The sequence below is a fragment of the Oncorhynchus keta genome, chromosome 35 (assembly GCF_023373465.1).
Source record: "Oncorhynchus keta strain PuntledgeMale-10-30-2019 chromosome 35, Oket_V2, whole genome shotgun sequence".
NCBI classification, from domain to species: Eukaryota; Metazoa; Chordata; class Actinopteri; order Salmoniformes; family Salmonidae; genus Oncorhynchus; species Oncorhynchus keta.
The window spans coordinates 58,901,481-58,917,908 of record NC_068455.1 but is presented as its reverse complement, the minus strand read 5'-3'; the positions used below and the strand labels follow the sequence as shown (position 1 = coordinate 58,917,908).

The window sequence follows — 16,428 nt, the reverse complement described above, 5'->3', positions numbered from 1 at the left end:
ATGCGGAACTATGCAGAGCCCCTGCATTGTTAAAGCCAATTTATGCTTGATCCAATTATGTGGTTGGACGATGTTGTAGTTGGATGCTTCGTATTGAGGGTGTGATGCATTTGCGGAGCCTTCCGAGGCACAGCAATTGCGTCATACCCTCAGTGTTTTAGCTCCCGGGATTGCACTGACAGAGCAAGCATAAATTGGCATTTAGGTTTATGTGTGTTTTAACATGCATATTTCTTACAATGGCTGAAGATGTAACAAAAGTTTCCAAAAACACCACACAGAGAGAATGTTTGTTTAAAAAAATGTGTCCATACTGATAGGATCGAAAGAAAGGAAGCACTGCTCTTGGATCAGTGTTCTCCCTTGCAAAATCTTTTCAAATTGGCACATTTGTATTTGTTGTCACCTGTTCCATTCGTTACGGGCTGTCCAAAAAAGACGGGTAAAAATATTGATTTTGTGTTTAGCAGAGAACGCCTGTGTATAAAGTAATGAGGAAGGTCAAAAAAGCTTCTAACGACGTACTTAAATGTTTATCAGTTGAACACGAGCGTTTTCAAGAGAAACTTTAGTAACGATGGTTGGGAGATTTAACGACTGCTCCTATGAAAGATGTAATGATGAACGTGCTTTTGGGAAACAGAGACCAGAGCTGTTGTGAAGGAAGTTGTGAATAAAGTGTGTTCGTGTTTATACATGACATACCGCCCCAACCAACCGTCAACCAATCATGTCAATACGGAGTTATATGCCGCTATACGGAGCCCTCCACATTGTTACAAAAGTTGGGAGGCGCAGCGATGTGGTACTGCGTTTGATTTGGCCTCCGCAAGCCAACCGAGGCTCCGCAAGTGCGTCACACCCGCCATATGGAGCCTCTGGACCACATTACCAGATCAAGCATACTTGGGTGTCATTATGGGCTGGCTATGTTATAGGAACATGAGATGTTGGAATAAAAAAACATATGAATAGTTATCTATTTTGGGCCTCATAGTATGTTCTTTGTTTCAATATGGATGTTTTATGTGGATTCAATGACCATTTGCGGAAAGTATATTTTTGAGTATATTGTTTGAGTATATTGACATCCAATTGTAGGCTAATAGAGGATTTAAAAAATATCGAATAGCAGAGTGTAGGCTATGTTTGATATATTGGAAAATGTTATGTTACAGTATCAAGTGCTCCAGTCCAAGCTGGTGTAAGAGAGTAAATGTATGTTTTGACTGTTCATGCTGGGTCACTATGTGTACTCATCAATGGTTTGAAAGCCACTTGCCTATGTGGGTAAATTGTGAGGTGGATTTACTATAGTCCATGCATTGGTTGTCTGCGCGTGTGCGCTGTCTCATTGGTTCGCTTTCCCCCTGCTCGTCTGCGGCTCTTGTCAGTGCACAAAACAGCGCATGCGTCTTATTTTGCTCCTCAGCCTTTGAAACTCCGGGTTGAGTTCAATTAGGAGAGACCATGTCCGCCATCAGCCATATGCACTTCTCTATCTTCTCATTTAAAACAAATTCTCCATGAAATAGCGGTAGAACGCGGCCTCGAGAATGGCCACATCGGTGAGTACACTGCTTGCGACCATGCTTAGCAAGGGTGTGTTGCACGGTATTGTTTTCTTTGCTCGAAGAAGGCGGAATTGCCCGGCGCGTCTGAGCAGAAGATTTCCAGCCATATTTCTATCGAAGTACAGTAGAAACACAGATAGCTGCTCTCGGTTAGAACTAGTTGAGCTGGGAAGCGCGTATAGAATGCCGCATATATCGTGTATAGGAGCATTAGTGCGAAAGTGATGCTTGGATGGTAAAATAACGAAAAAAGTCAACCTGGCAAATTAGACTTTTAATAGGCTTTCGGCGTTGTTCAAAATGACTTGCAGTTTGTAGCGTATAGACCACGGTAGCCAAAGCTACTTCATGAACATCAATATAGGGCAGGCTATAGACCCGATGCTTTCTTTGCTGAAATGCTATGCCGGATAGAGTGTATGGGATTTTGAGTAGGCCTATATAAAATCGAAATGTGTTATTCTGCAACGTGAGTGTTTTTTTAATTGATTTATTCCACGCATTGCGTGTGTGCCTATTGAGACCATCGTTTTGCCATGGTGCCAGTCCAGCCTTCGTTTGGCAACAATATGTGATATGATTTTGGATGTTACAGGGTGCTGTTCAGGTGAAACTAGAACTTGGACATCGTGCCCAGGTCAGAAAGAAACCCACGGTGGAAGGCTTTACGCACGACTGGATGGTGTTTGTCCGAGGACCAGAGCACAGCAACATTCAGCACTTTGTGGAAAAAGTTGTTTTTCACCTGCACGAAAGCTTCCCAAGACCAAAAAGAGGTAGGATTATAATTTATCCAAATTTTTATTAGATTGTTTTGGAAAGTTTTGTCATAGAAGAATAGACTGCTTGATTGTAAAGCAAACACTACAACTCCGGGCAAACCCTATATGGGTTGATTTGTGTGCACGAACTTTCTTGGTAGAAAAACCCCACGCTGTTTTGTTATAGCCATCATTTTGCAGAGTTTGTCAATTGAAAATATTGATATTTCTACTCCCCAAAACTTGCTTAATTCATTTGAACATTCCCACCTATAGCGCATACGTAATATATTGGATGCGCAATTGGAGAATTGAACACCAACATATTGCTTCATTTTAGAGTTTAAAACAACCTGAGGCTAGATGAAAGCAATATGATTTTTTTTTTATTAGAGGCAAATTCCGCCCCACCTGCTGCAGGCTATGAATGATTGGGCAACCCAAATGAATGTGAGTATTCTGCAAACCATAACGTGTCTAAGGTGGCTTTGTTTTTAATAGCTTATCCATGGAGGGTAACTTGGGTTTAAATGCCCCCCTCCTGTAATTCTCAGAAACTACTATGTCGCCAATTCCCCCCCAACACTTTCCCTGGGAAAGTTTCCCTAAAAATGGTATCTTTTGGTAACTTTTTTAAATCACTCCAACAAAATGATTTTGAGGTACATTGGTCAAATATTCAGGTCATTTACAAAAATATACAGTACCAGGCCAACGTTTGGACACACCTACTCACTCCAGGGTTTTTCCTTATTTTTACTATTTTCTACATTACAGAATAAGAGTGAAGACCTCACAACTATGAAATAACACATATGGAATCATGTAGTAACCAAAAAATGTTGAACAAGTCCAAATGTTTTATATTAAAGATTCTTAAAAATAGCCCCCCCTTTGACTTGATGACCGCTTTGCAGACTTTTGGTATTCTCTCAACCAGCTTCATGAGGTAGTCACTTGAAATGCGTTTCAATGAACAGGTGTGCCTTGTTAATTTGTGGAATTTCTTTCCTCAATGCGTTTGAGCCAATCAGTTGTGTTGTGACAAGGTAGAGGTGGTATACAGAAGATTTCCCTATTTAGTAAAAGGCAGAGTCCATATTATGGCAAGAACAACTCCACTATGCAAAGAGATATGACAGTCCGTTACTTTCAGACGTGAAGGTCAGTCAATCCAGAAAATGTAAAGAACTTTGAAAGTTTCTTCAAGTGCAGTTGCAAAAACCATCAAGCACTATGATGAAACTGGCTCTCGTGAGGACCGCCACAGGAAAGGAAGACCCAGAGTTACCTCTGCTGCAGAGGATACATTCATTTGTAAACTGCACCTCAGATTGCTTCACAGTTCAAGTAACATACACATCTCAACATCAACTGTTCAGAGGAGACTGTGAATCGGGCCTTCATGGTTGAATTGCTGCAAATAAACCACTACTAAGAGACTTGCTTGGGCCAAGAAACACTAGCAATGGACATTAGACCGGTGGAGTCCAAATTTGATTTTCATATTTCTAGCCGCTGTGTCTTTGTGAGATACAGAGTAGGTGAACGGATGATCTCCGCATTTGTGGTTCCCACCGTGAAGCATGGAGGAGGTGTGATGGTGTAAGGGGGGGCTGATGACACTGTCTGTGATTGATTTCGAATTCAAGGTGCTCTTAACCAGCATGCTATTACAGCATTCTGCAGTGACACGCCAGCCCATCTGGTTTGTGCTTAGTGGGACTATCATTTGTTTTTCAACAGGACAATGACTCCTCACACTTCCAGGCTGTGTAAGGGCTGTTTGACCAAGGAGAGTGATGGAATGCTCAGGATATGTGGAAACTCCTTCAACACTACTGGAAAAGCATTCCTCATGAAGCTGGTTGAGAGACTGCCACGGGTGTGTAAAGCTGTCATTAAGGCGACGGGTGGATACTTTGAAGAATCTAAAATATATTTTGCATTGTTTAACACTTTAACACTTACTACATGATTCCATATGTGTTATTTATTGTTTTGATGTCTTCACTATTCTACAGAAAATGTAGAAATAGTACAAATAAAGAAACCCTTGAATGAGTAGGTCTGTCAAGTTGACTGGTACTTATATAATGAACAAAAATACACTGCTCTGTAAAATAAAGGGAACACTAAAATAACACATCCTAGATCTGAATGAAATATTCTTATTAAATACTTTATTCTTTACATAGTTGAATGTGCTGACAACAAAATCACACAAATTATCAATGGAAATCAAATGTATCAACCCATGGAGGTCTGGATTTGGAGTGACACTCAAAATTTAAAGCGGAAAACCACACTACAGGCTGATCCAACTTTGATGTAATGTCCTTAAAACAAGTAAGAATGAGGCTGTGTGGCCTCCACGTGCCTGTATGACCTCCCTACAATGCCTGGGCATGCTCCTGATGAGGTAGCGGATGGTCTCCTGTGGGATCTCCTCCCAGACCTGGACTAAAGCATCCGCCAACTCCTGGACAGTCTGTGGTGCAACGTGGCGTTGGTGGATGGAGCGAGACATGATGTCCCAGATGTGCTCAATTGAATTCAAATCTGGGGAACGGGCGGGCCATTCCATAGCATCAATGCCTTCCTCTTGCAGGAACTGCTGACACACTCCAGCCACATGAGGTCTAGCATTGTCTTGCATTAGGAGGAACCCAGGGCCAAACGCACCAGCATATGGTCTCACAAGGGGTCTGAGGATCTCATCTCGGTACCTATTGGCAGTCAGGCTACCTCTGGCAAGCACATGGATGGTTGTGCGGCCCCCCCAAAGAAATGCCACCCCACATCAAGACTGACCCACTGCCAAACCGGTCATGCTGAAGGATGTTGCAGTCAGTAGAACGTTCTCCACGGTGTCTCCAGACTCAGATGTGACAGTCATGTGCTCAGTGTGAACCTGCTTTCATCTGTGAAGAGCACAGGGCGCCAGTGGCGAATTTGCCAATCTTGGTGTTCTCTGGCAAATGCCAAACGTCCTGCACGGTGTTGGGCTGTAAGCACAACCCCCACCTGTGGACATCTGTCCCTCATACCACCCTCATGGAGTCTGTTTCTGACCGTTTGAGCAGACACATGCACATTTGTGGCCTGCTGGAGGTCATTTTGCAGGGCTCTGGCAGTGCTCCTCCTTGCACAAAGGCGGAGGTAGCGGTCCTGGTGCTGGGTTGTTGCCCTCCTACGGCCTCCTCCACGTCTCCTGATGTACTGGCCTGTCTCCTGGTAGCGCCTCCATGCTCTGGACACTACGCTGACAGCAAACCTTCTTGCCACAGCTCGCATTGTTGTGCCATCCTGGATGAGCTGCACTACCTGAGCCACTTGTGTGGGTTGTAGACTCCGTCTCATGCTACCACTAGAGGGAAAGCACCGCCAGCATTCAAAAGTGACCAAAACATCAGCCAGGAAGCATAGGAACTGAGAAGTGGTCTGTGGTCACCACCTGCAGAACCACTCCTTTATTGGGGGTGTCTTGCTATTTGCCTATAATTTCCACCTGTTGTCTATTCCATTTGCACAACAGCATGTGAAATTTATTGTCAATCAGTGTTTCTTCCTAAGTGGACAGTTTGATTTCACAGAAGTGTGATTGACTTGGAGTTACATTGTGTTGTTTAAGTGTTCCTTTTATTTTTTGAGCAGTGTATAAAGGCAACAATGTCAAAGATTTTACGGAGTTAAAGTTCATATTCGGAAATTGGTCAATTTAAATAAATAAATTGGGCCATAATCTATGGATTTCACATGACTGAGAATACAGATATGCACCTGTGGTTCACAGATGCCTTTTAAAAAAAAAAAAGATGTCCAAAATTTTCCATATGAAAAAGAGCTTTTCACTCAAATTTTGTGCACACATTTCTGAACATCCCTGTTAGTTAGCATTTTGCCTTTGCCAAGAGCCACCTGACATGTGTGACATAGAGATGATTCAACAGCATGATCACTATACAAGTGTACCTTGTGCTAGGGGCAAATGGCCACTAAAATGCCACATGTCTCAAGTTGAGGGAGCGTGCAATTGGCATGCTGACTGCAGGAATGTCCACCAGAGCCATTGCCGGTGAATTGAATGTTCATTGCTCTACCATAAGCCACCAACATCATTTTAGAGAATTTGGCAGTACGTCAACCAGCCTCACAACCGCAGACCACATGTAACCACACCAGCCCAGGACCTCCACATCCGGCTTCCTCGCACAGCCATTGAAGAGTGCGACAACATTCCACAATCAACAGCCTGATCAACTCTATGTGAAGTAGATGTGTTGTGCTGCATGAGACCGACGGTGGTCATGCCAGATACTGACTGGTTTTCTGATCCACACCCTTTTTTATTTTAGCTCATGGGACCAACACCTGACATGCTGCTTTAAACTTTTGTTCAGTGTCTGTATCTCACACGCACAATATACCATTAGGGGAGCCTAAACATAAATAATCAACTTGGTTAGCACTTTTTAATTATTATTTTTTACCAGTTTTTAATAATAAAGTAGTACAATTACTTAATGCTCGATTTGGCCAAAATGCCCCCAGGGCAATCCAAATCATCTGTAAGTTACACAATTGTATTTATTTATTGAATAACCCCACCCCTTCAAAATGTGTTTGCCTAAGGATAGCCATGTACATATCTAAATCTTACCAAAGATGTGCCTTTTTTCTTAGAAAATATACATTTCCCATAAGGCGGACGGTTTCCCCCAAGTTACCCTAAACTAGAAAGGCAAAATGTGACCGCTACCCACTATATTTGGCGATGGTAAACAAAAGGTTTGTTCAAACAGTGGAGCGCATAGTGGTTAAGTGTCTGGCACGGCTGGAAGGGATCAATTATAGTATTTGTTGGTTTGGGATTTTTACCCCCCCCCTTTCCTGCTGGTGTGTTTGAGTGTTCTTCGGCATGACAAGTGCTGGGAAACGTGCCAAAGTCGGTGCCTTGGAGAGACCCTGTCATATTGTAATTACACGCGACTCAGATTGCCGGGGAACATTCATCGTTTATTGGGAACAGTTGTAAAATCATGCAGTAGTTCAACCCCCCCATTTTTTATTTTTTTTAATTAAAAAGTATTTACTCTCCTTTAACACTAATACCCTGGACTCCTCTCAACAGTATGTTTATGAAGAATAGTCATTTCATCAAGAAAAATATGCATTAGGCAAAGTACAGAATGGGTCTTTTTATAGAAGAAATGTGTTTAGGGTTCTGTTGCACCTCAGTAGGTCAGTAGGCTCTTTTACTATATAAATAAAGTCTTGAGTAGGACTTTCTTTGTTAAAGTTCTTATACTTTGGCGCTTTCACCTCTTTATAATATAAATATTCTGGTCTGTTGGGTATTACTGACTTGACTGTGGCCATTTGTATGTTAAATATGACCTGCCAGTGACTTCTGGTTTCACACACAGTGGAAACTTGTTGCATGGGCAGTTGGACTAGACAGCCTTCTGATACACCTCACATGCTTATTACTTTGTCCTGGGTGTTAGCACAATTCACAACATGGTCATTGTCCATTTACCAACATCACCTATAAGTGTTCAAATATTTCCATTGACAGCAGGTAATTGTGTGCTTTCATGTTACCAATACCTATAGTAGAAGCCTACAGGGCTCTAATTTTGACTCCTATTCCAAAATGTCAACTAGTATTCTCAGTTTGAACTGAATGAATGACAACAGCCTATTACGATATTCATTCAAATGCTGGCAGACTTGAACACAAGACGGCCATAGATCCAGTCAGCCACCATAAGGATGTTTTCATTGGTGTTGCATATGCTTGGTCCCTGTTCACTGGTGCAGGTAGGCTACAGTCTGTCGTACATGGTTGATTGTACACCCCCCTCCCTGCAATCCACCAAAGGCTGCTTTTGAGTCTGCTCTTTTGTTGCAAAGAGACAAAACCGCCTGCTAGACTAGAGCCAGGGATTGAGGTTGAGATCAGTTCAAGAGAAAAGCGTTCTCTCTTTCTGAGAGAATACTGTCTCTGAATGCTGGATTACGGGTGCAAATGTTATAACCTGACTCAGTGGATTGGATGTTGTAAATCATCACGACTCAAGTGTGGCTTTGATAAGAAAGTAACTAGCCTCTTGGTCTTGCAAGAAAAAAATGCATAAACAATGAATTGTACGTTGCTTTCTACTTGAGTTTTAAATTTAAAAAAATAGACAGTTGCTGTTAAATGTAAAGTTTATTTCTTTATTCATGACACCAATGTTATGTTCTGTTTGATTTGTTAAATTGAGCACTATCTGAGTTTGAGCTTCATTTGAACATGGTGGTGAGTATTCAAGTGGGTGAAATAGAAGTGGCTGTATAGTGCACTGCATAGTATGATGTATTTGGTTATGAATCTACCTTGTCCATCGGTTTACTGCGGAGTCATTGAGCATTTCAGTCTTCTTTCAATAAACTGGAAAATCTGTCCGTTTACATGCGCGTAAACAAGCCATTTCAACAAGCATAAATCTATACTGTGTTAGGCAAATAGAGGAGAGGTGGTCAAGGCAAGTGCCATTATACAAAGTGTTGCTTGTACTTGACGTTCCAAAGTGCTGCACGCATGTTGTCAATGCGTGCAGGGAATTCTTGGGGAATTTGGAACGGATCTCTTTATTCTTGGGAACACCTGACTCAAGAGTTTGTGGTTAGCAAAACTACATTTATCACCCAGTATTTCTGATTCATGGCATAAATGACAGATCTAAAGATGTGCTCATGAGAACAGCTGAGGTGTGTGCGCGCCTGCCTGTCTGTGTGACAGTGTGGTGAAATCCTCCCCCACTATGTTTTATTTCCCCATAACATTACACACAAATCAAACTAGTGTGCTTGAGATGTACGCTAAAAGTATGTGGACGCCATCAAATTTAATGGGTTTGGCTATTTCGGCCACGTCCGTTGCTGATAGGTGTATCAAATCGAGCATACAGCCATGCAATAAGTAGAACGGCCCATACTGAAGAGCTCAGTGACTTTCAACGTGGCAACCGTTGTTGGAAAGGTGGTATCCTATGACAAGTATGACGATGCCCCCTTGCACAAAGCGAGGTCCATACAGAAATGGTTTGTCGAACGGTGTGGAAGAACTTGACTGTCCTGCTCAGAGCCCTGACCTCAAACTCATCTAACACTTTTGGGATGAATTGGAACATAGGCATTGCTCGCAGTCAAATTGCCCAACCTCACTAATGCTCTTGTGGCTGAATGGAAGCTAGTCCCTGAAGCAATATTCCAACATCTAGTGGAAAGCCTTCCCAGAAGATTGGAGGCTGTTATAGCAGCAAGGGGGGGGGGGATCAACTCCATATTAATCCCCCTGATTTTGGAATGAGATGTTGATGAGCAGGTGACATCATACTTCTGGCCATGTAGTGTATGTTCTGAAGAAGCCCTTTTGACAAGCGGTGAGTAAAATTAGGGTTCAACCCCCCCCTGTGCCCGTTCTTGATAAATGGTGTGCTTGGCTAGAATAAAATGTTCCAAAACCCCAGCAGGAAGATACTTAACCTTGTTTAAATCCCCTGATATGACACATGCCATGAGATCTTACCCCAGTCCCTAGGAGGTGATGGTAGTATGCAATGTTCCCTCTAATTCTGGTGTGTGTTTACTGTGAACACTGAGGGTCTACTTGATTTGGCTTAGTTTTAACATCAAAAACGACGTAGGAAATGCATCCCCATAATATTTTTAACATGGTAATTGCTGTTCTATCATTCAGCCTTACAGTATCAGCCAATGTGTGGTGTTCAACACCTACGTTCCATGAGACTTAAAACAAACATGCAGGGTTTAACCTGGGTTTAACCTGTTTATCCACTGGTCCTTCAGACGAGGTGGCTGACGATGTTTGCAAGAAACCACTTTACAAAATCAAATTCATTATTAACATAACAATATTAGAGAGAGTCAGACAAATTATGCTACGCTTTATTGGCTACTTAGTTTATTCAAGACCGTCTCAAAATAAAACACTGCCCCTTTAAGGCGTAAAAGGTCTACCTGACTCGCTTTTCAAAGATGGCTAGAAGTGCACACATCTTGTGCTCTTGTAAGACGCAACCTCTTCCCTGGGCTAAAAACTCACTGACTAGCAATGAATATGAACAAATATGCAAACGTTGCTGCATGCAGCTCTCACTTTGATCTCAAAGCAAGTGCATCTACTCGAGGCCGCTGTAGCCAAAACACAGTCCAGTTCAAAGTGAATGGCACAGATCTGTATATAGCAATGGTCTAATGCATACAGGCCTACTGCAGCTCTGATTGGTTATGGGCCACCAGTCTGTGTAGAGTACTGGCCTGAGTCATGCCTGTCAATGCAATAGAATCCTACTCCCAATACACTCTGCCTATAAGAAAATATCTTTCTCAGTTTTATATACTAAAGCTTGCATAGTTTATTTTGTTTCGGTATATTACATTGAAAGTGGCTAATATTGTGTTGATTCGATCACAATTCCCACAGTAGAGCTACACGTCGATAGTGTTACCTAAATGGGGGAACTGAACTTCACTCAACTTTCTACGATCGCGCACAGGCTCATATTTCTTCTGCGTGACGCGCCACGCACACACACAGCTTTAGAGGGAACATCGGTAGTATGGTACTTCAGTGTTTTCACATGGTAACAAATTGCCAGCCTAAGTACTTCCTGAGCTCGAAGGGTTGTGTATAAAACCGTAGGCGCAATAAATTAGGATGCATATATTTTTAGGTAGTTGAAATTGTTTTGGGTATGGTGGTTCGTTACTAGGTTACCCTCGAGAGTGCGCTGACATCAAAACGTGGTGTTGCCAACAGTGACATTGGGTTCTGTTTTTAGGCAAGGTCATGGTTTTCAGGCTAGGCAATGGCTTTAAATGCTTTCAGCCTTGGATCCTGTTTGCAAGGATGATGTATTTGCAGCTTATCGCTCAATTTGACCAATTGGGCACTCCTCTTAGCCTGAAATCTTAGCAAGTTCAAGCTGTATCCTGGTTTGCAATCTACTGCCTCAAACGTTTTTATTCTAAAACTTGGTGTTGTCTCCCCTAACGGGTAAATGACTGGTGTTCTGATGGTACACCTAAAATGGTAGGCTACATTTTACATTTGTGGAATTGTCGGACTCAAACCCCAAGACTCTTCAGGAGCAGTGTGGCATCAATGCTCTTCTGTTGAGTACAAAATACCTCCACAACCAGTCGTCTTCAGCTTGGCTGAAATGTATGATGCCGTTGTCAGGTAAACAATCAGGCTTATTATTTTGTATCACGGGAGGTTAACCCTACCCCTCTCTGGTACCTTTGATCAGCATTCGGCCTCTGATGGGCGAACCCAAAAGTTGAGGGCAAACCTAGCATAGACAAGCATGTTTGACTGTTTTAATACTGGTCTTGAAAGGGCACAGCTACCCCCTGCAGAAAGGGAGAGGGGTGTGTACACACACACACGCCTTCCAAGGATATGTAGCTCTGAAGGTCCCCCTTATTCCCTTTCTCACTTCCCTCTTTTCTTGTGAGGCGGCTAAATGCCGGCTTTACTGTTTTAATATAGCCATCCTGCAGCTGTTGTGGATCATACCGATGCCCTCTCTTCACTTGACAGGGAATTTTTGCTTAGAAAAATGTCTTGTGGATGGTTTACTTTTTTTTTTAATCCATCCTAAATGTGTACAAATCTAGAAAAAGCAGGCTATATATTAATTATGAAGACCATAAAATGACGACAACATTTGTCACAACAGGAGTGGTCAGTTGCCGTCCCCATTCTGCACTATTCTGCGCTGTCTCGATTTTAAAGCTTCCGATTTTGTAGTTTTATGGCCAGCAAGAAATTTAAACAGACCTGCAGAAAATGGTTATGATTGGCTGCCATGCTGTGTAGCCTTGGAAACATGATATTTAGTCCTGTGAGGAGGACTGGAGGAAAAGGAGGTGGTGAGACCGACCCCCATCCCAAAATAAATGGACTGGAACATGGTTTAGTCAGACATTTTTACTTTGGGCCTGTCAAAGCTTAACCAATACACCCCTCTTATTTTAATTTTTTAGGGGGACTGACTTGATTTCCGTCATCGTATTGTTCTCTGAACGTGATTTCCCTATTTTACAGATGTGTTAGTAATGTCGCCTGTTATGACTCCCTATTCAATACATTTTTTTTTTTTTTTTTTTTTTTTTTTTTCGGTCATTTCGGGTTCTGAAATGAGCACTTGCTCATCATATGCAGTGTATTCTCTGTGCTGTAAGGATGCTCTCACACCTGCCTCGAAGCCAGTGGGAATAGCTGGCCTGTTCCCTTGACTCCACAGTCATAATCGTAATTCAAAACCTCAGCGAACATTTTATGGCATGATAGTAATAAATCATGACCATTGGCTTTATGGGAAGTTTGAAGCTATTGATTTTTACGGAGCTGAGCAGATCACATTTGTGTCACTCGCAAAATATATTTCCCTGTGAAAAGATGCTGACGATCGGCAAACTGATGTTCACGTCTCTGCCAGTGTGAACTAAGGTATTGGGCAAAACGGGCTCAAAGCGCTGTTTCAAATCTTAAATCTAATCCTCTATTCCTATTTATTTGTGTAACAGTGCTTTTAATTTTCTAATTGTTTGGGGGGTTTCAACTACCCTTACTCCATGTTGCTTTAACTTACCTGGCCACCGTATATCTCTTTTCAAAAGCGATAGAGAAAATGTTGTGGGGCATAGGAAGTGAACTGGAGACTTAGCGGTAACTCTGCTTTTGCGTTCCCCCACAGCTGCACTGATTTCCAGCTTCAGTCCAGGAGGGGGAAACTGCTTCTCCTCGACACATTAAAATTAATGATGCAACAGTCTGTAAAGTCACAGTGCCGCCTCATTATAGGCAGCAGTTAGGCCCTGGCGTTCAGGTGTTGCCGTGGCGACGGCCACTGCCGAATGGCATCGCTGTCGTCTCGGCGGAGCGCACCAACCCTGAAGAAGTTAGCTCTGGACTGGAACCGAGAATGGGCTATTTTTTTGCAATCAGCTCCTATGGCACATGCTGCTTTGTGTTGTTAAGCACCCCATTTGGTGTGTTTTAATCTGTTTTTGAGATGGTACCTCTTAGGATGTGTGGGTAATATTTCATGAAAAGCGTGTCCCTTTAATGGAAGGGCATTTTGTCATTACGGGGGTGGAATGGGGGAGTTGAGAAGCATTACTGGATCTTTATGTTGAGATAGTGAAGGACTCTTTATTTTTCTGTAAGAAGCTCTACGATAACCAGTTTAAATAAGGTGTGTGTGTGTGTGTGCACGCTCCTGCCTTCCCTATTCCCTCCATAGCGGTGGGTTAGCGTAATGATTGGCTCAGTATGTTGGCCCCTGGATCTCGCCTGGGCTCCTGGAGTTGTCGCATGAAGCCTTTAAAAAAATATATATATTTTTTTTTACTTAAACTCACTGCCTTTCCTAATCATTATTTTTGGGGCTGTGCACATACCACACGTCAAGTCACTGGAGTACCCTTAGACGATCTCCTCAGGCTTAAACATGTCTTGGATGTAGTGTGGCGTTCCTCTCCTCCCTTTGCTGTGGTTTCGCTAATGTGATCTCGTCTTGCTCTGATATTGATGGCGATATTGTTTTTGTCTGCAATGTAGTACGTTTTGATGCATTTAGAGGAGTGCGGGTTTGGAGATGTGCTAGCCTAGATGTGCTTGGTTCCGTTTTGTAGTCAAAAGTGAATGTTGAGACATTTGTCTGGATATTGGGAGTGAAAGTGCATGTGTGCGTGACCCTGCCAGTGTTTACTAACAGTTGTACAAGCTTCACTTGAACGCTATTATTTATTTACAGTATTTGTATCCCCCTCATTGTCATCGTTAATTATTAATTGGTGGGTATGATAAATGTTGTAAGCGCAAAGTCGATTTCCAACAAAGAGTTTGATTTGTGGAGCCCAGAATAGACTCCTGCTTGCGGACACCAGATCCGCGCACACCTCTGCTGAGATAATTGTCTCCAGCCCTGGGGCTTGACATGTCATCCCTGCCTTCAAACTGATTATTGCCCATCGGAGATGTGCAGAGTGTGACTCATTCCTCTCCCCTGATTTCCCCCTCATGATTTGGGAGGTCTGTCAGAAACACTCCTCTGCCAGAAGCTCATTTTGGTTTAGTTTCCCTCACTTCTCCTCCTGCTGCCCTCTGACTGCTGCTTTACCTCTGTCACCCCAAGACAAGTCATGCCAGCATTACATCTATTCTCCTCTCCTGCCAGCCAGCTGGATATAGGCCTTTTGATGCCTTTTTTTGGCATTCAACCCCTTTTTTTTACTTTTTAAAGAGGGTGTATACATTTTTACAATTCTCAGGAAAGTTTCGTAGTTGAGGTGTTATTCTTATCATGGAGAGACAGGGAGTCTGTCAATAGCACAGGGCGTTTAGAGATTAGCAGTTGCTAGTCACTAGTTATGCCATGTGTGTGTGCGCACCTTGGGTCCTTCAGTTCATTCTACTGTTTCCTAAAGACCACAGGATGTGCACTGTCACAAATCTCCAGTGTTCCTTGATGTCCCCAGCACTGGACAAAGCCCCCTCTGCCTCTACTTCCCCCCCCCACCCCTTACTGGAGAGCAGAGGTACCATCAGCCACTGGATGTGCCTCCCCCCAGCTTCTGGCCAGAAATCAAAGAGCTGCAGGAATTTGCCAGTAATTGTTTTACGACTCGGCAGAAATCATACCTACTTGTATAGGTGGAGCACAAAGGGCCTGGACCGTGAAACGGCAGGCTGCCTGCCGCCACTGCTGCTGGCATGAAAGGAGTGGGAAAGAGGTAGAGATGGAAGGGGGGGGGGGCAACCGCTGAAAAACAGGAACTGAGCCTTAAATGCTCACTCTCCCCTAGTTTTGTCAATGAAAGGAGGGTGGAGGAAGTGCTTTATTGATGCATTGTCTATAAGGGCTGTCTGTTGACAGGTCTTTCTCTCCTGATCTCACGCTCGCCATAACATTTATTTTATTTGTATAAATATATATTTTTAAACTTTACAGCACCTAACATTTTAGTCAAGACTTGCTGCACTGTGTGAGGGCCTCATTTAATGAGCCAAATGGCAAGGTGTTTGGCTTTGCTTGAGGTTTACACACCCCTGCCATACTGTCATGCATATTAGTTATTCTTGGGCACTGTCTTGATGTACTAAACTGATTCCGTGTTCATGAAAGTTAAATGTGGCTTCACGATATGGAAACCACTTTGGCTCCGTTTCGCGACTCCTGGTTTCGATCAGATTCCAATTGTTTTCCTTTATGTTGCATTTAGGCCATGTCAGATTGTCTAAAATATTTTTACCAGGTTAGTCTTGTTGAGAATCAATTTTACAACAGAGACCTTGACTAAGATGGGCAGCATCAACACATCGGTTTCAGACATACGGGCAAATGGCCTCAAGCAGACGAAGATGCCTCTTACGTCACTCCCAAAAATTATTTCACGTGTCTAAATGCTATAGATGGATAAGAGGGGTGAGGGACCTGATGTGGTGAGCACAGTAAGGAATCAGGGAAGAAATACATTTATTTTAGTTTAAGTAAAAGTAATATTTTGTCCAAGTATTTGATTCAGAATGGTTGGAAATTCTTTTAAAATATGAGAAATTGACAAGTTGCCTCGGTCATAAGTGCATTCACACAGCAACATTGTGCCTAATCTATAAAGCAATTTGTAAATGATGAGTGGACCCTTAATCTCAAGGGAGACCTTTTCTACAAAGGTGTCTACAAAAGGGTTTATTGGAAAGATTTGACCATATATTTTAGGCATTGTTCGACTAGGTCTATCGTGAGGATGACACCCTTGCAGTTTGTCTAAACGAAAACCGTCCCATCCCCCATATGTATGACTTGTGCAGTACTCGTCTTCCCCACCTGCAGCACAAGGAGTTGAAGCAGAGGGAAATACTTCCTAGTACAGAGGAGCTTGGGGGTAATCCGACTGCATGGAGGCAGTGATGACAAACGGGTGATGCAACACCAGCTTTGTTCCGTTTCACACGCTCTGTGCCTGGGTGGGCGAGCTGGTTGGCAGTGATGGCAACTGCCTGCGTT

General features: G+C 42.9%; 1 protein-coding gene across 4 annotated transcripts in view; it reads left to right on the top strand.

Annotated features, from left to right (window-relative positions):
• Positions 1-1,381: 1,381 nt before the first annotated feature.
• mllt3 (MLLT3 super elongation complex subunit) overlaps positions 1,382-16,428 on the top strand; it is a 44,836-nt gene continuing 29,789 nt past the window's right edge. For 2 of the 4 annotated variants that reach the window (XM_035753056.2, XM_035753054.2), the window contains exons 1-2: positions 1,382-1,568; positions 2,170-2,350. In XM_035753056.2, coding sequence (XP_035608949.1) covers positions 1,557-1,568; positions 2,170-2,350 — 193 coding nt within the window. In that variant the 5' untranslated portion in view covers positions 1,382-1,556. Of the gene's footprint in view, positions 1,569-1,722; positions 2,044-2,169; positions 2,351-2,728; positions 2,786-16,428 lie in introns of those variants that run through there. The other 2 variants (XM_052497189.1, XM_035753057.2) reach the window with 2 other exon arrangements.